Source organism: Fukomys damarensis, unplaced genomic scaffold, assembly GCF_012274545.1.
Source record: "Fukomys damarensis isolate Sample0158 unplaced genomic scaffold, DMR_v1.0_HiC HiC_scaffold_4, whole genome shotgun sequence".
NCBI lineage: Eukaryota > Metazoa > Chordata > Mammalia > Rodentia > Bathyergidae > Fukomys > Fukomys damarensis.
The window spans coordinates 62,848,574-62,871,258 of record NW_022900916.1 but is presented as its reverse complement, the minus strand read 5'-3'; the positions used below and the strand labels follow the sequence as shown (position 1 = coordinate 62,871,258).

The window sequence follows — 22,685 nt, the reverse complement described above, 5'->3', positions numbered from 1 at the left end:
TAAGTCTGTGTCTGTTAATTTCCATTTGTGTTTCCTTGGGGACAGTTTCTATTGACCACTGTTTTTCTTGTGTATAGGCCACATTTTCCTTTCTCTTTGTGTATAGCATAGTTGTTTTATAAACTATGCATTTTAAATAAAGCAATTCACCAACTCTGATATGTCATGTAGTTGAAGGTGCATTATTGTTCCGCTGCATCGCAAATCAGTGTTTGAGATTTTTCAGTATAGATTTAGCACTTTGAATGCAGCAACTGTTTTGTTAACTGTTCTACTCTCAGTAGCATAATTCTAATGCACAGTATGTACTTAATCATTTAATGTGGGGATTGTTTCGTGACAAGTTTTTAGATTTAAAAGAGAGCTTCATGAATTAGGAACCACTGTTACAGGCTTTTGAATAGAGGCAAGCTTGTTTCTGTTCCATCAGTTATTTCTGTTCTCAGTTGTTACTTCATAGCCGACTTGGAGCTTGATCATGAATGTTGAGTGACACTTCCTTAGGTATAAATGAGAAAGTTGACAATGATAGTTAATACTTGTTGAATGAAAGGGAAATTCTCTGGGTCATACTTTCCTTATCAGTAAAATGATATTCTTAGATTAGATGCAATGAACAATGAAAGCAATAATTTTGAAAGCCAAAAAAAATCAGTAGTCATTCCTTGACTCTACCTACTACTTCCCAGCTCAGGAATGCTTGGAAAAGCTACTGAATTCATTCACAAAATTCAAGGGATATGATGGTAAAATAAAGATTATCTTTCAAAATGCTTTGTAAGCTGCAAAGGTGTTCTTACAACACAAATTATTAGGTTATTTTCAGGTTAATACTATTTAGCATCAAGATCACATGGTTCTTTTGAAGAAATTGAAGTTTTTCTGACAACATTAATTCAAGGAGGTACAGGGATTAGAGGTATGATGTCTTATTTGGTGCCTTGGGCGTACAAATGATATATTCTGTATACAACATCCTGTGTGAAAGTTATCCTTGGAACATTTATATTTATAAATATATCTAATGATAAATTTCACATGCTTTATTTGGCCATTGTAATTCATAATTAAATGAAAATTATAAAGACTTGAATTATTTTACTAGTCTTTTGGTAGTATTTTATGTGCATTTCCTATCATAGATTAATAACGGTAATATTAGTGAAGGATGATGTTTATCAGGAAAAGATGTTGCAATTATAATTGGTTTTTACTTTTGTTTTAGCCGGAAAGTGAAATTTCAACCACAGCAGATGATTATAGCTCAGAGGTAAGACTAACATAATTTCAAATGTCATAAATCAAATTGATATTTTACATTATTGAAATTATTATTTGTACTTTATTTCTTGCAAATGGATATGCTTCTAGTGTATTTTATAAATGTAATGAAAATAATGTAATGTAAATTGCTAGAAGATTATGTTTTACTACTATATCTTTTTTCCAATTGTCAGGTAAGGTCTTAGCTGTTTGAATAACTTGGTCCTGTTTTAGTTTCTGAGAAAATGTTTGACACTGAGTTTCTATAATACATGACGATTATGAGATATCTATATTTATCACAATAAAAGTTGATATCAGATTTTCTTGAGTAATGCTTTTTATAAATGCTTCCATTATTAGATTATCATATGAACTTGTTTATTGAAATTAATATTGCATAGGATTTCATTTTAGGTGATAAACTACAAAATTGATATTGGCCTCTTTAGGAAATACCTTCTTTATGTGTGGGCAATGAATATATGCCATTTTGTTACCTTGTTTTTTTAGCTATGACTTTCATTTCTTTAATCCAGATTTAGAGGATATGGAAAAACTATTCCCTACTCTGAATGACACTAAAATATAATTATGTCTTGAGTCATCTCATTGCCACACGCAAATTGAGTAGAGTCTGGGCCCACAGTACTCTCTAGTATTTGCAGCCTTTTCCCTTCATGATGCATGAGAAGATGCACAATGAAGAGAAGGTGGTAGAGACTTTTGCCTTTCAGGCAGAATTTTCAACTCATGTCTCTCATCATTAATATCTTCTACTTCAACAAAGAAAATTTCCTTCAGGAGTTTTATCTCTACTGCTTCTGATACCTTTGATAAGCTTCTTAATGACAGCCAGACAGACCGCTGTAAGAGGGACAGTGGTAAAGTGCTGAAAGTTGGCATCATCCCTAATCCTCAGCAATGCATTCTGACTTTGATAGACACAGGCATTACCATGAACAAGACGGACTTCATAAATAATTAGGTATTGACAAGTCTGGTGCTAGAGCATTTATAGAGACTCTTCAGGCTGGTGCAGACGTCTCTATGGTTGAGCAGTTTGGTTTTGACTTTTTCTGCCTATCAAGTGGCAGCAAAAGTAGTTGTAATCACAAGGCACAATGACAGTGAAGAGTATGCCTGAGAGTCTTCTGCTGGGGCACCCTTTACTGTTCTTGCCAGCTTCTTTGAGCCTATTGACTGGGATACCAAAGTGATCCTCTACCTTAAAGAAGACCAGAGTATTTACAGGAGAAGTAGTTCAAAGAAGCGGTGAAAGCACTCGCAGTTCACAGGCTATCCTGTTACTGTTTACTTGGAGAAAGTTTGGGAGAAAGAAATCAGTGATGACAAGGCAAAAAAAGAGAAAGATGACAAAGAAGAGGAAATTAAGGATATTAAGGCAAAGCCCACAATTGAAGATGTGGGCTCAGATGAGGAGAATGACAGTGGAAAAGGATAAGAACAAGATAACAAAGGTGATTAAGGAAAAATAGATTGATCAGAAAGAACTAAATAAGACCCCATTTGTATGGGAAACCATGATGACATCATTCAGGAGTGTGAAGATTTCTACAAGAGCTTTATCAGTGACTGGGAAAAGCAGTTGGCAGTCAGACAACTTTCTGTAGAAGGTTAGTTGGAATTCAAAGTATTGCTTGCTAGTCATCCCTTGGCAAGCTTCCTTTGACCTCTTTAAGAAGAAGAACATCAGACTCCATCTGTTCTGTGTTCATCATGGACTGCTGTGATGAATTGATGTCTTCATATTTCAGCTTTATCTTTAGTATGGTTGGTTCTGAGGACCTGGTGCTGAACATTTCCCAAGAAAATGCTCCCCAAGAGCAAATTCATGAAAGATATTTGCAAAAACATTGTTAAGAAGTACCTTGAGCTCTTCTTTGAGCTAGCAGAAGATAAAGAGAAGTGCAAGAAATTTTAGGAGATGTTTTCTAAAAATATCTAAAATTTGGATCCCTGAGGATTCCAAGAACTGAAAACACCTTCTGATTTGCTGTGCTATCACATTCCTCAGTCCGGAGGTGAGGTGACTTTAATGTCACAGTATTTCCCTCATTTAAGGGTGATTCAGAAGTCCATCTGTTACATCACTGGCAATAGCAAAAAGAAGATGACTCTTTTTGTGGACCAACTACAAGAGTGGCACTTTGAGATGGTACATATAACTGGGCCGATTGGTAAGTGTTGTATTGAGCAGCTCCAGGAGTTTGATGGAGAGAGACTGATGTCAGTTAGCAAGGAAAGTCAGGAAATAACTGAAGACAAGGATGAGAAGAAAATAGAGGAAAACAACAGGAAATTTGAGAACCTCTGTAAGGTCATAAAAAAAACTGTAGGTAAGAAGGTTAAGTAAGTGACAATCTTCAATAGGCTTGCTACCTGATGACCAAAAGAACACCTAGAAAACAACCCGACTACCCCATTGGGGGCAGTGTGAATTTTGCTTAAATGAATTAGAGAAGAATTAAACTGCTGATTAGCTTTAGAATGTATTATATAGATACAAGTAGTTATAAATGGATGACATATAAATTATACTAATAACATCATAACTTAAAGGAATATCCTTTGCTTAATATATATAAACATCCATTTTATTATACTATTACTTAAAAGTAAAAACTTACAAGTGACTTGATATTAATAATTTTAAGTTAGCTCCCTGCATTCCGATAGTTTTCACTAATTACAGTAATGTGCTATCTTAAGTATTTTTTCTGTGTGTGTATTTGTGATTGAACCTGCAGCCTTTCCTTCCTGCTAGGCAAGCACTTCATTATTGAACTACATCTCTGGCTCTTCAGCTTTGTTTTTCAAAAATAACCCAACTCGATAAAGAACTCTCTCTATATAATTAGATCTGTCTTTCTTCCTCTCTTCCCCTTCCCTTTTCTCTTCCCCTTCCCCTTCCTCTTTTCTTTCCCCTTCCCTTTTTTGAACCAGGGATTGAACTAGGGCCTTGTGCACACCAGACAGGTACTCTGCTACTGAGCTATGAAGTTTTATGGCCCATATGGATCTAATCCTAATTCTGGGTTATTCTATCCTATGTATTTTTACAGTAACAGTTTCATTACCTCTGATTCTGTTACAGAGTTGTAGTAATTAAGATATGGGCAGGGGTGGAATTGGTTTTTGCACTATCAGTGGGAAAGAGGGAATTAAGTAGATTAATTGAGCTGGAATTAATTTCCCACTAGGTAAACATGTAGACATATTCTGCCATCCTTCTTTCTCTTCCTGTAAAATACCTACTGTAGAGACAGTGGTGATATGTTAAAGAAAGCCTCCTCATCTGTCAGAGTTGACATGAATATCAGTAGTACTGTCTCCAGAAGAAAATTGTTAGGGAAGTGTTTTTCACCTCTTTATGTTCCTTACTTTTGCTTGGCTTGCTTATCAGCCTCTAAGAAAATTGTATCAGTAAATAGTTTTACTTGAAAATGAATAAGGTGTAATAAAAAAAAACTGTTTAAATGATGTTAAGAAAGCATTTCATAGAAAAGGATCTAGTAACTTGTAATTACAGTTATCCTTCTAAATACCAAATAGAAACTACACTTTTTTTGTTTTTGTTGTTGTTTGTTTTGAGACAGGGTCTCACTGTGTAGTTGAGGCTGACCTAGAACTCACTATGTAGCCCAGGCTGGTCTCGAACTCACAGCAATCCTCTTGCCTCATTCCTGAGTGCGGGTTTTTTTGTTTTTGTTGTTGTTTGTTTTGAGACAGGGTCTCACTGTGTAGTTGAGGCTGACCTAGAACTCACTATGTAGCCCAGGCTGGTCTCGAACTCACAGCAATCCTCTTGCCTCATCCTCCTGAGTGCGGGCATTATAGGCATGTGCCACCTTGCCCGGTTTAGAAATTACACTTAGAACTTTACTTAAATTTAAGTCTCTAGTGTCTTTTGTATTAAAAGCCCTCATGTTTGAGGAATGATTAGCATTTGAAATGGTCATGATGTCTTTTTTTTTTAGATACTTCATCTCTAATTATGTATCTGTTTTTGTCAATAGAACATTTTCTCTAGATGTAAAAGATGCAGACACATTAGTAGAAATAATGTTGTTAGATAAATAAAGTTCTGTCTAAGATCATAATATATCAGGAAATTGTTTTTATACAGGTAAATGGTTGCAGTTTTTTGGTGAAAACAGGAAAGCCTACAAATTTATTAAGGGTACAGTATTCGAAGCTACTCATAATACTAATGTTTTATACTATTTAAGACCATCTGGCTTACTAACAATTTTTTCTCCTGCATGAACTTCTTTCTGTGTGTGATATTTCAGTGCTTTCAATTTTTAACAAGTTAGCCACTTTTTATTGTAATGCTAAAAACAAAATTTGCAGATACCCTGTTCATGCTCATAAGGTACAGACCACATGTACAACAAAGTACATTGCCATAGCAGCAAATTTCCAGGAGATGAGTGATGTTTTAAAGTGAACTTTGTTATAGAATTCAATATTTGAATCACTCTCTGAGGAATGTTGTGATTACTAAATTATTTAAAATCTTGGATTCATTTAGGAAGAAGAATTTGGTGTTGATGATTCTTATTCTGAACAAGGTACACAATATAGTCAGACCCATCTAGAAATGATGGAAAATGAATTGGCTGGGAAACAGCATGAGATTGAAGAGCTAAACAAAGAACTAGAAGAAATGAGAGCCACCTATGGGACTGAAGGACTGCAGCAGGTACCTTCTGTGGCTTTTGGTTTGCTACTCAGCCAGAAATGGGAAATTTGAATTATAATATCTGTATATACTTTAAAGATGAGATTTTTAAATGGTTACTTAGGGTTATCTCATAATTTTTGTGCTTACAATATAGCATGAACAAACCTATTTAAAACTAGGGTCCACTAAGATGACTAAAACAGGTGTATTTCTAATATTTAATTTCATATGATAGCTACAGTGAAATCACTTCAACAGGACAGATGTTTTTCTAGTCAGCTTGAAAGAAAATTATAGTGCCCCTATAAAAACTTATAACTTAAACCCATCAAGAGTGTCACCGATCCCTTATAAGTAATGTCTAGTTAGAGTAACATCTGATGTCTAGAACAATCAGTTATGAAATCCAGATGAAATGGGACATTTGATAAAGATGAACAGTGTATTTCCATTTTATCCTCTTTAGAAACAATTTGGAATTAAATATATCTGGTGATGCTCCCTCTGGACAGATTAGGGGTACCCTACAATGTAATGACTCACTGTTCTGAAAATATAAGTGTATAGAAAAACCAGACCAAGTGGTTTTTTTTTTCCTTAGTGCAAATAAATATTTTCAAAGTTGATTTGGAAGCAGAGCCAACTTCCACAAGATAATAGCTTTCTAATATGGAGATTGCTTACAGATTGTAAGAATTCTGCCATTGTGTTTTAAATCTCATATTTTTGAAGAACAGTTACCTGTGATAATAATTCTGCTTAAAAAAATAAGCCTAGCATTTAATTCTCTTCCTGGTTTCCTTTAGTTACAAGAGTTTGAAGCTGCCATTAAACAAAGAGATGGCATCATAACCCAGCTTACTGCTAATTTACAGCAAGCAAGAAGAGAAAAGGATGAGACAATGAGAGAGTTTTTAGAGTTGACAAAGCAGAGTCAAAAATTACAGATTCAGTTCCAGCATGTAAGTATTACTAGTACATTAAGTAGATTTTTTTTTTTTTTTTTTTTTTTTTTTTTTTTTTTTGTACAGGGGATTGAACTCAGGACTTCATGCTTGCGAGGCAGACGGCAGTACCACTGAGCTAAATCCCCGGCTTAAGTAGATTTTTTAAAATAATGAATTTAAAATTGTTTTTACTTTCCAGAACAAATCTCTTACAAAGCTGTTTGCTTATTATATCACACTAGAAAAACTAATCAATATCAAGACTTCCTGAGTGGTTTCTTGCTATTACTCTCTTTGTACTACTTCTTGCCTGTCTTTTTTGAAATTTTCAAAGACTTTTTTTTTTTTTTTTTTTTTTTTTTTTTTTTTTTTTTGATGGTGTCTCTACTATGTAGTTGAGACTGACCTGGAACTCACTATTTAGCCCAGGCTGGTCTTGAACTCACAGTAGTCCTCCTGCCTCAGCCTCCTGAGTGCTGGGATTACAGGCGTGCGCCACCACGCCCGGCGTTTTGTTTTGCTTTTTTTTTTTTTTTTCCAAAGTCTTATCTGGTGGATTGAGTTTTTGCATCCTAATTTGATTGACCCTGATGAAGTTTTATTTTATTTAGGTTCTAAAATGGTAACTAGATTGTATATATTTCATTTATCTTTTTTTTCATATATATTTTATTTATTTATTTTTTTAATTTAAATTGAATTTATTGGTACATTCTATGTAGACAGTACAGTTACATTCACTACAATTTATCTTTAATTAATTAAAGCCACAGGAATCTAGTTGCATTAGTCAGTGTTGCTGGCTGCAGTGACAGAAAATAATTTGAAGTAGCTTAAGCAAAATGGAGAAGTACATTATAAGGATATAGTCTTGTCTTACAGGATTCAAGGACAGAAATATAACAAGACTTTGTGAGGGCCTGGGAGGAGAGTCTGGAAGGTCATCAGGCATCCAGAAATTGAGGCCCTACTTCTCTCACTATGTCACCTCAGTCTTATTTCCCAAACTAGATGTACATTCTCTGCTTTATTACTTGGAAGTGTTTTTACTGGCACATGTGTGGTGATGTGCACATTACCCGGTCAGCCATAGCAACATGTTTGCTGAGATTTCAAGCCTGTAAAGTATGTATACTTCCCTGATAGCCACCATGGGCTGAGTCATGCCCTGAAGGATTCTTGTTCTCTGGTTACCTCAGAATTTATGTTCTGAGGTTTCTTTCTATTTTCAAGTTGCAGGCTAGTGAAACTCTGAGAAACAGCACTCATAGTAGCACAGCTGCTGATTTACTACAAGCCAAACAACAGATCCTGACTCATCAGCAGCAGCTAGAAGAACAAGACCATCTACTAGAAGACTATCAGAAAAAGAAAGAAGATTTCAAAATGCAAATCAATTTCTTAGAAGAAAAAATTAAAGTATTTGAAATGGTATGTGTATTTTAAGTCAACCAACTTGTTTGTAGCAGCTTTTAACTTTAAAGGTTTTATATAGGTGCTGATCACAAAATTTCATGATACTGACTCTAAGTGTAATTTATTTCAAAAACAACTGAAAATCTCAAGTAATACAGTTTTTAAGATAATACTATTAATTATTGTATTTCTTAAAAGTGATCAGCATGGGCGGAGAATTTAGCTCAGTGTCACCTGCCTCACAAGCGCAAGGTCCTGAGTTTGCTCTCCAGTACCAAAAAAAAAAAAAAAAAAAAAAAAGTGATCAGCATATATTAAACTGAATACTGTGGAGAGACAAAATTAATAACAAGAATTTCTGTCCTCCTTCCCCACGTAAAAGTATTTCCACTTAATTTTTGCCATGATTATGAAATTCTAAAAGTTTTACAGGTTTTTATTAGAATAAATGCAGTTTTTTCTTTATTAATTTAGGGGAGCTTACTTTTCAAATAAGTGCTCATAAGAGGGGAAATAAATAACACATAGATTATAGTCTTAGATCCTAAAAGTAATTCATCCTGGTAGATTGTATTTTTTTTTGTTTTTCAATAGAGAAGTTAAACTTTAGAAGTGATTAGCCTGAGGCTGCCACACTAACAGATACCAGAGTTAGTATTTAAGCCCTATCCAACTGGCCTGGTGTCAGAGCTGCTTGTCCTCTACCTTCTCCATCCTGTGGTCCTCTCCCTATGAGAGCTGAAACAAAGCAGGGTATGATCACCTTGTTTGACCTCAGCTGAAATCATGTGTACAGCAACTCAAATGTTTTACCACTGTGTACATACCTGTCAATGAGTATGAAAGCACCATCAATATTTCTTTGAAGGTTACAAATAAATTTTAGGAAGTAGGCAAATTTGTAAATATAAAACTCAATAATGAAAATAGTATATGCTGTACAGTACATTTTATAAACTTAGGAAGTTCTTCTACAAGAAGCTGGGAAATTACCAAGATGATAGCATTGTTTGGATAATAAAAGTATTAACTAGTATTTATAAAGTACTCCACAACAGGTAGCATTCACAGCATGTTACACATATTAATGTATTGAGTCATCACTAAAATCCTATGAGATAGAAGTGCTACCCTCCTTTTCCAAAATAAGACATAGCCAGAAAATGATCAGCCTAGAAAACTAGAGATCAGGAATGCCAGCCCCAGTTAGCCTGTCTTGGCCTTACCTGCCTTACAGTGGAGCTATCGAGCAAGAGAACAGTGGTAGCATATAAGGCTGGGATAGGTAGATTGGGGCTGGCATTTTTGGTCTCTAGTTTTCAGGGCTGATTATTGCCCGACAAGGGGAAACAGTATTATTACCTCCATTTTACACAAGAACACAAATTCAAAGCAAGAGATAGAACATTGCATAGGTACACAGATAATAAGTTTACAGAGCCAGATTTCAAACCTCAGTTGACTCCTGGGGATGCTCTTTGAAAAACAGGAACTGTACAAATTGAAGACTCTGAACGAAAGAAATAAAATCCACAAAATTGATCAGAACATACATAAGTAGGTAAGTAAAATGACCTTGAGGATCCAGGAGTTTTTGGCAAATAGGACTTGTAGGCATTTGAATGAATGTGTTAACACATCTAAAGAAAGACTCTCAAAGCCTAAAGTCAAAGTCGCAGATATGTTGACAGTGTTCATTTGGGTATAGTCCAAGGAAGAAGACCAAATGGCCATCAGCCACACCTGTAAAACTTGCCTTTTTCATTATTTGTCTTTGGGACTAGAGTGGACCCTTGGCTTACAAACTCGATTGGTTCCCAAGAGCTGGTTATAACTAAATCAGTACAGCTGGGATCTGGATATTCACTTGGGTACATGCTACATATAACAAGAGGCAGATGAATCTTCTATTAACCTAATTAACCCAAGTTATTTGTATGTCGGGTTGGTTGTAACTTGAGAGGCCACTGTACTAAGATACTGAGTGAAAATTTGACCCAGACTTTAGTTTGAAATAATTATAGTAATGAATATGCCTTGGCGTGTGTCTGGGATTAGCCTTATCTGTAATTCCAAAATTGAGTCCCAAAATAAGAACTGGGGAAAAATATGTTCTCTGCTCTTAAATTTCTGAAGTTCAATCTAAAAGTTTAGGGTGGAGTTGATACACCATTAATAGTATAGTTGCCTTGGGTGTCACTTGAACTTCAGACTCTTAAACACTGCATATCTCTAAATTTCTGATTAAGAGCTCAAGAATGAAATCAAGGCAGACCCACAAGAATCTGTTTTTGTTGCTGTTGTTTTTCTTGTTTTTATTACACTTGCCTATGAACGACTGTCAAGTCACAAGAATCCATGGGAGAAACCTTGATCTATTTTTTGCTTTCTGTTTTAGAATGTCTAGAGAGTATGCAGTTCTATAACTCAAAAATACTATACTTACAATGTTGGTCAGTTAATAAGAAAAATAAAAATATGGTTTAGATGTATTTTAATTAGACTGGATTTTTGGGGGGTATTTGATTTTGTTTTGCTTTGGGATGTGCTGCTGGGGATCAGACCCAGGATCTCATATACGTTAGGCAAATCTTGAATTTAAAATTTTAGTCATAATATAGGAGAAACTTCTTCCTAAGAAGAAGTGTTTGCTCACAAGTAGTGTTGGATGTGTAAGTCCTAGGGAAACAGTGAGGAGCAGGCCCAGCAGTTTTACAAAAGTATGTAAAAGAAAAAAATTGTAAGTTTTTGTATTAAAGTTAAGCAGTAGAAGTTGCCAGATGTTAAAGATGTCATTTTTATAATTTCTTTTTTTCTTTAAAGGAGCAAGATAAAAAAGTAGAAAACTCAAATAAAAAAGAAATACAGGAAAAAGAGGCAATTATTGAAGCATTAAATACAAAAGTAATAGAAGAAGAAAGAAAAACTCTTGAGCTAAAGGATAAAATAACAGCTACTGATAAATTACTAGGAGAATTACAAGAACAGGTTGTACAAAAGAACCAAGAGATAAGAAATATAAAATTAGAGTTGACTAATTCTAAGCAAAAAGAAAGACAGTGTTCTGAGGAAATAAAACATTTAATGGGGACAGTTGAAGAACTTCAGAAGAGAAATCATAAAGATAGCCAATTTGAAATTGACACAGTGCAGAGAATGGAACAAGAAACACAAAGAAAGTTAGAACAACTTCGAGCAGAGCTAGATGAGATGTATGGGCAGCAGATAGTACAGATGAAGCAAGAATTAATAAAACAACATTTGTCACAGATACAGGAACTTAAAACACGTCAAAAAGGAGAAATGGAGACTGCTTTAAAATCATATTCAAATATTACAGTGAATGAAGATCAAGTAAAGTTAATGAATGTGGCAATAAATGAACTGAATATAAAACTACAAGATAGTAACACTCAAAAGGAAAAACTCAAGGAACAGCTAGGAGTAGTTTCAGGAGAAAAGTCTGCTTTGCAGGGACAGCTTGAAGACCTCTTTGAAGAATTGAGCTTTTTAAGGGATCAGATTCAAAGAGCTAGACAAACAATAGCTGAACAGGAAAGCAAACTGAATGAAGCACATAAGTCTCTTAGTACAGTGGAAGATTTGAAAGCTGAGATTTTTTCTGCATCCGAATCCAGGAAGGAATTAGAGTTAAAACATGAAGCTGAAGTTACAAATTACAAGATAAAACTTGAAATGTTAGAAAAAGAAAAGAATGCTGTGTTAGACAGAATGGCTGAATCACAAGAAGCTGAATTAGAGAGGCTGAGAACACAGCTCCTGTTTAGTCATGAAGAAGAACTTTCTAAACTAAAGGAAGATTTAGAAATTGAGCATCGAATAAATATTGAAAAACTTAAAAGTAACTTAGGCATTCACTATAAACAGCAGTTAGATAGCTTACAAAATGAAATGAGTCAAAAGATAGAGACAATGCAGTTTGAAAAAGACAGTTTGATAACTAAGCAGAATCAGTTAATTTTGGAAATTTCAAAGCTAAAAGATTTACAGCAGTCCCTTTTGAATTCAAAGTCAGAAGAAATGACTCTTCAAATCAGTGAACTTCAAAAAGAAATTGAAGTACTCAGACAAGAAGAAAAGGAAAAGGGTACTCTTGAACAAGAAGTTCAAGAATTACAACTTAAAACCGAATTCTTGGAGAAGCAAATGAAAGAAAAAGAGCATGATCTTCAAGAAAAATTTGTACAACTTGAAGCAGAGAATAGCATTCTTAAAGATGAGAAGAAAGCCCTTGAAGATATGTTGAAAACTTATACTCCTGCTAACCAACAAGAAAGACTGATTTTTATAGACTCCCTTAAGTCCAAATCCAAAGACTATAACTGGCAAAAAGAAATAGAAATTCTTACAGAGGAGAACAAGGACCTCAAACAACAATGTATTCAGTTAAATGAAGAGATTGAAAAGCAAAGGAATACTTTCTCATTTGCTGAAAAAAACTTTGAAGTTAACTATCAAGAGTTACAGGAAGAATATGCTTGCCTTCTCAAGGTAAAAGATGATTTAGAAGATAGTAAAAATAAACAAGAATTAGAATATGAAGGTAAACTTAAAGCACTTAATGAAAAGCTTCATTTGCAAAGAATAAATCCAGATATGGTGAAAGTGAAAAGTTCCATCTTTAATGTTGATAACACTTTTGTAACAGAGCCAGTGGAAATTGGTGAGGTTGTTGAAAAAGATACAACAGAACTTATGGAAAAACTTGAGGTAACCAAGCGAGAAAAATTAGAACTTACAGAAAAGCTATTGACTCTCTCTGAACAATTAAAACGGAAACATGGCGAGGTTACTTTAATGAATGAGGAAGTTAAATCTCTAAAGCAGGAGAAGGAACAACTTTTATTGAGATGTAGAGAGCTAGAAGTCACGATTAACCATAATGCAGAAAAGGTAAATGAGTGTGATGTTAAAGTAAAAGATGGAGTTGTGACAAGGACAGGCAAGTATTCTGGAGGATCAGTTTTTGAAGTAAGTGAAGATTTTGATGAAGAATCAAAAATACTGTTGAAAGATAAAATCCCTTTTGAAAATATGACTAGTAGAAAAGAAAGCAAGCAAGAACAGTTGTTTTTGTCATCAGTAATAAGTGAATCATGGCTTGAGACGTCTGAACCAAATGAAAATGGTAGACTCCAGCAGGAGCTTCATATACTTAAAGCAGAACAGGTATGTGTGCTTATTTATACATGATAAAACACAGTATAAATGCACTTTTCACACTAAAAAGTTTTCACCTTCATACAAGATAAATTCATATCATTACAAGAGAATAGAAGTTAACCCTCTCAGTCAGTTCTTAGTTGGGTCTCATTTACTGTTTAACAGTCTTAAATGTTGGTTCCTTTCTTAGTTTTCTGTTGTGTATTCAGCTCAGGAAATTAAAAAACTACCCATCTTTTCACATTTTCTTTGTAAAGATGAGATTAACTTGGTTGAGAATTGCAGCTTTATAAAAATTAGCTTTATAGTATTTTGCTGTAAACACAAAAAGATTGGTTTTAGAGTTTTTATTTCATAGTGGTCTTTTCAAGGTTCTACATTGTAAATGAATTGGTAAGCTTTTTAGTACTCTGTACAATTGTTCAGTACTTATGAAATTATATTTCCCATGGGTGAAGAAAACTTTATGTCCTACAGATTTCTGGATCTTAGTATCCTGAAAGGAAAAAGTATTAATACTTAGAATTGTTTTCAGAACTATAATGGGTGGTAATTACTCCTAAAAATGTCAGATACTATTTAAATTTTATTTAAAAAGCATTATTGGGAGAAGAACTGAACTTGAATTTGAATCTCAACTATCAAAAGGTCCAATTTCCTTAGTAAGAATTTTATTTTCTCTATTAATGATACTTTCAGTGACTTGTTCAGCTACCCTCTTCTTGACGTTGACTATTCAGTAATTCCCTGACTTATGAACGAGTTTGTTCCAGGAGAATGTTCATAAGTCAGATTTATTTGCAGTCCAACAAAGTGAATCTTTTACAGTACATCTGTGGCTCTTATGCAGTACACCTGTGAAAGTTCACAATTCAAATGTTTTTAAGTCAGGAACTTACTATATTATGAAAAACAAGCCTGTAAACTATCCCTGTCTTCATTACCATTCTTCATTACCAAAGCAAATCCCCTTATTGGTGAAGCAGTGAGTAAGGTTTTCTCTCCCTCTTCCTCTCCCTCTCTCTCCCCCTCCTTCTGTGTGTGTGTGTGTGTGTGTGTGTGTGCGCGCGTGTGTGCGCGCACACGCGCGCGCATGTGCAAAAGGAAAATTCACAGAGGAAATCAGATAGTGACTTACACAAAGGTAATACCTAAGAACATCCTAAATATATTTAGAATAATACAGAGACCACAAAAAACCAAAAAAAACAACTCTTGCTCTTAGTACTAAGGAAAACATTCTCTCACTGAGATCAACATAAATGTGGCTGCTAAGAGTTTTTTTTTTTAACTGAAAAAAAAGTAATGTTTTATTATAGTTCCAGATTATTTTGATATTCTTAGAAAGTTTGGGCAGGAGGAGAAAAATTTTTTAAATCATGAAAACTTGTCAGTGTTTGGGATGCAGAGAGGGTGGAGTGGCAGGAATGTTGTAGATACTGATTAATTCTTGATGCTGCTGAAGGACTCTATAGATTTAAGTGTGTGTTCAAAATTGAAGGTAATTATTGGAATTGAAGGAGATACTGGAGCTTAAAAACTACAAAAGAAACTGCTGCAATATCATTTCCTTTACAGCATAGGCACTGCAATGCCTAAAATAATATCTGACACATGGTAGGCAGTTAGTAATTTTTGTGAATGAATGAATGGAGAAATAAAGCCCATTTAGCAACAGTGAACAGTGAAACAGCGTAGGCCCTCATGTTAAGAAAATTAGAATGGTCTGTCATTTGCTGTTTAGTATTGTTCTGACTCTTGACCATTGTAGAGACAAAAAGGAATATGGTATAAATGGAGAGAGAGATAGTTGTTGTAATTCACAGGTATAATTGAATAAGAGATTAAGAAAATCTTAGCAAATAAACTGAAGAGCCTTCATAAAAATAAAAAGCTTACCAAAATATGTATGACCAGTATAAATAAAACTAATGAAGGACATGAGTCTTGAATAAGTGAAAAGTCTCACAATTTGAGTGGGAAATTTTTTTTTTTTCAATATGGGGGATCGAACTCAGGGGCTTTGTGCTTGCGAGCCCAGCACAGTGCCACTGAGCTAAATCCCTGGCCCTGTGGCAAATTTTTAATACTGATAAATGCCAGTTAATTTCTCAATCCACAAGTGTAATTCCACTCACAATGAAGTTACTGAAATTTGACTTAATTAGTTTACAAAAAATCTAGATGAATAAATGGATAAGAGCCAAGAATATTTTTGAAAATACAGAATGTATGTAAAATGGGATGTAAAGGACCATTTTTTGTCTTATATATGCTGATTTAATAAATACTGAATATAAATAAGCTATTTGAGACAGAACAGTGTCAGACTCTACTCAAAGTAGAATGAAGGAAATAAAATGAACAGAAGTGCAAGAACTTAAAACTAAAAGGAAGAATTTTCAAGAGTTTTGAAGATTTATTATCTGAAAAGATTAATAAGTTATGGTCATGAGACAAGACTCCAAGAATGTGTTGAAAGGGGAAAACCACAACAAAATGAAGAATGAAAAAAAAGGCCTAGTCTAGGTACTGTAGAGATTTTTAAAAATCATAAATATGTACTAAAAACTGCCAATAAATCTGAAAATATAGGTAAACTATATGATATTTTGATAGAGTGTACATTACCCAAACTAACTCAAACAAATACAAAGCCCAAATAAGCCAGTGACCAGTAAAAGGTTTGAAATGATAATCAAAAGTTTTTCTTCTCACTTCTCTAATGAAAAATGCTAGACTAAGTGTGGGTTTTTCACCTATCAAGGAACAAATGTATAATTGCCTGCTAAAATAGGATTAAAGGGAAAGGGGGAAGGGGGAAAAAGAATTTAAAAAACCCAACTATTTCATTTTATGATGCTAATATTGGTATGAAGACCTGATAAGCATGGTACAAGAAAATAAAATTATAGACTGAACTCAATTTTCAATCTGGTTGCAGAAATCCTAAATAAAATATTTGCAAAGTATCCCCAGAGTGGAAAAATAGTTCACCATCTAAAAAACAAAATCTATTAATGTAATATCCACATTTATACATTGTAGGACAAAATCCATATGACTATTTTAATACGGTGTATTTTGGAAGAGAATCCATAAAAAGTTAACTTATAATTTTCAAAACTGGAAGTCAGGAATGGATGGGGAATTTCCTAACCATGATGATGGCTTTTATTAAAAGATTTAGCAGCTAACATTTCTAATGATGTAATTTACAAGTATTCCCATTAAAATCTAGAATAGTAGTAGTCGGACCACTGTCAACATTGCTATTTCAGCATTGTTTTGTAGCTCTTAGCTAGTACTGGTTAAAAAATGGGAAAATACAAACAGATTAGGCTTTAATTGCAACTCCTAATATATTAAACTTTTATTAAGAAAACTGCAAAACATTGAAGGACACACCAAGATATGTCATGTAAAGGTACAAGAGCCCAATGATGAATGTAATTGCATTATATACCTAACATGTACCAATAAAATTTTAAAAATTGAAAGACACAAAGACCTAACCATATGGAAATATTTATTATATCAGTTGTGGAAAGATGAAAAGAATGTCAGTCTTCTCCGAGTTAGTTTTTGTGCTCAGTGTATATCCAGTCAAAATTACATGAATACTTTTCATGGATTTTGAAATTGACATAGAGTGGTTTTGTCTCACCTCATGCCCACCTTGTAAATTTCTACTGGGTCTTATAGTTTTGTCCTACTCTCTACCCACCTCACCACATGGTTTTGCTGTATAAAACATCTTTGAAAAGTGGGGTGGATGGGCAACCCACTTTCTGGTTCCCTTTCTGTCTCTTAGAAGCTATCTTTCTCTCAATAGATAGTCCTACTCTTAAAAATATTTATTCTATCTGATAACAAGATTTAATGCTGGGCCGGGGATTTAGCCCAGTTGTGCCACTGCGTGCCTTGAAAGCCAAAGGTCCCAAGTTCGATCCCCAGTACCAAAAAAAAATAAAGATTTAATGCAAAATTATAATACACTATATGATTTGGTTCTGTGATAGAGAAATAGGTCAGTGCAACCTGGAAAGTCTTAAAAACAGATCAAGATTCTTACACAATTTTGATATGTGGCAAAGGTCCCCTACAAATCAGAATTTATTGAATAATATTTAATGAGACTTTACTACATTCCAGTCACTGTTTTAGGTACTGATAATGTAATAGTGAATAAAATAAGTAATAAAGTATAAAACTTACATTGTAGAGTGTTTAGAGGTGGCAATAAATGCTTTGAAGGAAATTAAAGTGTTCCCATTATAAATGTAATCATTATACAAAATATATATGCAAACATATAGTAAAAAAAAAAATGAAGTATGATGAGGGTGAAAAGATGTCCTAGAAATGAGTGTGAGTACTTTATAAGTTAAGTAAGGGAAGACTACTCTGGTGAAGTGATACTTTAGTATTCAGTAGTTACTTTTGGGAAGTCAGCTTTTGATATTAGGGATGAGAAGTTAGGGAATTAGATCCTTATCCTTTAGGAAAAAATAACCCTGGGTTAGTTAAAAACATACACAATTAAAATAAATTAATAGGATCTTGAGCTAGAGAAGGGCTTTCAATAAAGAAAGGATGGGAAAGATTTAAAAGTTTGATTATTATACAAACAATCCTAATAAATAGGCTTAAATAATGGGACTGTGTATTTGCCATATATATGGCAAATAATATCAAGATGTAAAGAAAGGATGAAAATAAAATGAAAAGGTGTAAAATAAACAAAATATAGGAATAAATGTGTCTTGGAGTAAGAAACCAAACTGGCCAATAAGCATAGAAAGATACTTTGAACTTTATATATTGATACAACAATAAAATAGCCTTTTATACCCTGTAGATAACAATTAAACTGTATAATTATGTAAAAATAATTTGGTAAAATCTAATATAGGTAAAAATGTGCAGTGTCTCTGACCCAGCAGTTAGATTTCTAGGTGATCCTCAAAGAATAATCCCTGACCAGTAGGATCAACATCACATCACATCACAGGCTGGAGTTCACATTTGTGGCCCCACTTCAGACCTCCTGGATTGAGTTCTGGGGTGGTGTGCTTATAAACATTCAGGTGATTCTCATGTGTGCTAAAGTTGAAATTCACTGCATTGGAACACTAGCACATTTTTGTCTAGTATGATGTACATATAAGAATTTACTGCAGTATTTTCTGAAATATCCAAAAATCAGAAATAATCTAGTTCTCCAGAAAGGAAATTACAAATTATGGCATACTCATATATGCTATACCAGTTAAATAAGTGAAAATAAGTGACATGATTTGATATCAGAGACATATTGAATGAGAAAACAAATTTGCAAAGTGCCATATTGAACCAGCCTTGTAAATCCATAAAAATATACAATATAATACTTTATTTACATATTTATTGAGAGGTGATAGTATAAGAAGTAGATAGAATTGGTCCTAGATTTGTGATTGTGGTTGCCTGTGTAGAAGGAGTAATAAGAACATAGTGTGGTGAATTTTGTCTGTGTTTTCTTTCTAAACCAAAACAGTTGTATAGGGAATAGGGGGATGGGAAAAAAAAGGACAAAATGTTAGTGTGTGTTAACTGGTGTTGTGAGTGTCTAAGTGTTTATTACATTATTCTTTATATTTCTCTGCATCTAACATATTATCTTAACACTAAAATCAGAGCTATCACAGTAAGCTCTGATCATTTGTTATCAAGTATCAGAATTTACTGTGCAATTTAGGTAATGAAAATATTGTGCTACTTTCTTTAAAAAAGACAGGTGGATCAGTGCAACTGGATGAAGAATAAGGAAAGAAAGGTTTTGATTCTCTTATGAATTTTTAAACTATAATATATTTCTTGTTAGTATATGCTAAACTGAAGTTATATTATTTTGTTATTTTAAAAATTTCTAATGTTTATATACATTCATCTGAAGAATGACTTAAGGCTACAGATGGAAGCCCAGCGCATATGCCTTTCCCTGGTTTATTCAGTGCATGTGGATCAGGTCCGTGAATATATGGAAAATGAAAAAGATAAAGCTCTTTGCATCCTTAAAGAAGAGCTTATTTCTGCTCAAGAGGAAAAGATCAAAGAACTTCAGAAAATACACCAGTTAGAGCTACAAAACATGAAAACACAAGAAACAGGTAAATATTTCCTACTTAATGAATCCTATGAAACAAATGACAATCAGAGCTCACTATTTCATAATTCAACTCACATTGAGAGTAGAACAGAAGACATTGGATTGTACAACATGTAGAAAACATGAATCTCTGTATTTTATTTTTTGGGGTGCTGAGAATCAAAGCCAGGCTTTGATTTTGGCATGCTTAAAACCTGTAGGAGAAGGTGGCTCAGACATTTATTGAATATTCATTTACAAAACTTGAAAAACTTGAAGACACTTGAGAAAACTAAAATTGCTGAATCATTTTCCCATACGAAGTCACAATCCATTGGGGAAAGCATTTATAAAGTAAACTGAAATTTCTGAAATACAAAAATGAATAGAAGGAGAAAGGACAAAAATGTAGTGTTTTCTAGGAGGATGGAATGGAATGAGGCTGTGGAGCAATTGGGTTGAAAATTTAGGGCAGACTCAAGTCAAGCATTAAATTATGGTCAGGTCATTTGAGAAAGTAGGGATGATGAGATTGACAAGAGTTTGATGGGAAAGAGCTTTATGTACTCCAGATGAGCACCTGCTACAGGATTTTGTTTTTTTGTTTTTTTTTTTTTCTTCTGTTTTTGAGATAGGATCTTGCTATTTGGCTCAGGTTGGTCTTTCTGAACTCACTATGTACTCCAGACTGGATTTGTGGCAATCCTTCTGCCTCAGCTTCCCAAGTGTTACTGGGATTACATGCATGTGCTATTTCACATGCGGGGATTTTAAATAGTTGAAGTAACAGCAGGACTTCTTTGGTTTTTTTAAGATGACACCATTGGGATAAATTGGATGAGATGAGCTTATTGCTGGGAAGCTAGTTAAGCAACCTTGGCAGTATTTCTGATAAACAAGATATTGAACTAGATATAGTTGAGTATAAAAAGTTAAGTTCAAGTGTTAAAAATAAGCTGTAGTTAGTAGTTAATCATAATAGTAAAAATAGAAGGAATCAAGAATGATCCCTAAATTCCTGGATTAAGTGTGGTTCCAGTCACAAGAGATCTTTGAGAAAAAAAATGTATCCACTTTAAAGCATACTGAGATAAGAATACTTCCTGGCTTTGAGAAAGAAATACCCAGTAATCAGTTAAAAATAGAAGTCTGAAACAGAGAGATTTAGGCTCAAGATAAAGATGTAGAATAATAAACATGGTTGTCAAAGAGACCCTGAGACCATGGACAAGAATTGAGACAGCTGGGAAGACTGGCGAGTAAGCTCAGACTTAAGACGGCACTGTGGGAAGTAGCATCATTTCAGGAACAATAAATGTAAAGAGAAACCTATTTGTGGACTGGTTGCAGTTGACTTTAATAATTAGTGAAGTCAGCTTCCTGTGTGGAAGGTATCTGTAGGCCTCTACTTTTGCCTGTACGAATAAGTTCACTTGTAATGTTTTCAGCAGAAATCTTTGTTGAGCAGAGTAGAATTTCAAGAGACTTAAGTAAGAATACCATAATTGCTTTTTGGTTTTGAATTCAAGTAAGGTTTTTAATTATTGTTTTTCTTGATAATGTCTTCAAACCATCTGTCCAGTTTTTTCCAGCTTGCAAATTAATTAGTGATTATTAATGAGTAATGTGAGAATATTTAAAAAATAGTAAAGTAGAACAGAAGAGTTCAGAGGTAGATTTTTGTATTTTCTATTTTGAATTGCTGAGAATTGAACCAGGGCTTTTGACATGCCATGCAAGCACTCTCCACTGAGCTGGACCCCACCCTGAAAGAAATACTGATTTATGATATTTTGTTTAAGTTTTGTATACATCTGTATAATAATGGCATATATTTGTATTGAGTGACAGTAAAAAAGTTAGTGCTTTATACCATTTTGTAGAATAGAAATCTTTAAATCTTCCAGATTACTAAGACAGTTAACATTAAACACTGGATACTAACTTAGAAAGAAATAAGGAATTTAAAACCAGTCTTATTGCAGGAATGCTTCCAATTAAGACACAGGTTAAATAAATGGTATAGTACTCAAACACATAAATTAAATGTAATGTATCATCTATTCCAGTGGTGCTGAACCTATGGCATGCATGTTGTTTTTCTTTTAAGACAAAAGATGTTAATGTGTTAGATTTTTCTAAAATAAAACCTCAATATTCAAGTTTAATTGCAGTGTGTTGGCACTTTGCAGTAAATAAATGGGTTTTGGGTTTCAGATTGGGCCCTCATCTCTTAAAGGTTTGCCATCACCGATTGATCCTATTAGGTAACACTCAAGAATAGTGGTCAGATGCCCTAAAGCCTCCTCTCCTCTTTTAGGTAATGAAGCAAGGCCTTTACACATACTTATTGGAAGACTGCAGAAGGCGGTGTCTGAAGAATGTTCTGATATGTCAAAGGTAAGATATGAGTTAAGTGGTTTTGAATAAGAGGTGCTAAATTTTAAGTTGGCTAGTAATTTGATGAGCAGAATCATCCAGCCTAGTTTTCCTGTCCTTGAGAACTACACTTAGAAAGTATTACTGAATATTGGGGGTTTGTTATGTATGTGGGGGGCTGGTTATTGAGAATTGAACTCAGGCAGCACACATGCTAGGCAAGTATTCTACCGCTGAGCTGTCTATATCCTTAGTCCCCATTTTTGAACTTAAAATGAGCATTAAAATTTTCTTGATAGTTTATAGCAACAACAAAAACTTCAGGGCTTGGGATGTCTCAGTAGTAGATTGCTTGCTTACTATGTTTGAAGCCCTAAGTTTGTTCCCCAGCATTGCAAAGGAAAAAAAGAAAGATAAAGAAACTCAGATGAATTATCTCACCAGTACAACAGACACTAATCATTCACGTAGCCATGAAGGACCTACTTAATTTCTCTGGGCACAGATTTTTATGTCTATAAATTGTTTCTAAAACCAACTCTTTTAAAAAAAAATTTAAATTTAATTTATTGGTACATTCTAGGTAGACAGTACAGTTACATTCATTACTGAGATCTTGTACCTTTACATGCCAGGTCTTGGCTCTCATTTTTTC

The 22,685-nt window shown here is 34.0% G+C and overlaps 1 protein-coding gene and 1 pseudogene across 1 annotated transcript in view; both read left to right on the top strand.

The window, feature by feature from the left end:
* The window catches only part of Akap9 (A-kinase anchoring protein 9), a 158,155-nt gene that overhangs the window by 25,340 nt on the left and 110,130 nt on the right, over nucleotides 1-22,685 (top strand). The window contains exons 4-11 of the mRNA XM_010603485.3: nucleotides 1,226-1,270; nucleotides 5,414-5,467; nucleotides 5,822-5,992; nucleotides 6,781-6,936; nucleotides 8,155-8,352; nucleotides 11,161-13,527; nucleotides 19,460-19,673; nucleotides 21,972-22,051. Of these exons, the coding sequence (XP_010601787.1) occupies nucleotides 1,226-1,270; nucleotides 5,414-5,467; nucleotides 5,822-5,992; nucleotides 6,781-6,936; nucleotides 8,155-8,352; nucleotides 11,161-13,527; nucleotides 19,460-19,673; nucleotides 21,972-22,051 (3,285 nt within the window). The remainder of the gene's footprint in view (nucleotides 1-1,225; nucleotides 1,271-5,413; nucleotides 5,468-5,821; nucleotides 5,993-6,780; nucleotides 6,937-8,154; nucleotides 8,353-11,160; nucleotides 13,528-19,459; nucleotides 19,674-21,971; nucleotides 22,052-22,685) is intronic.
* Nucleotides 1,947-3,670, top strand: LOC104847890 (annotated as a pseudogene).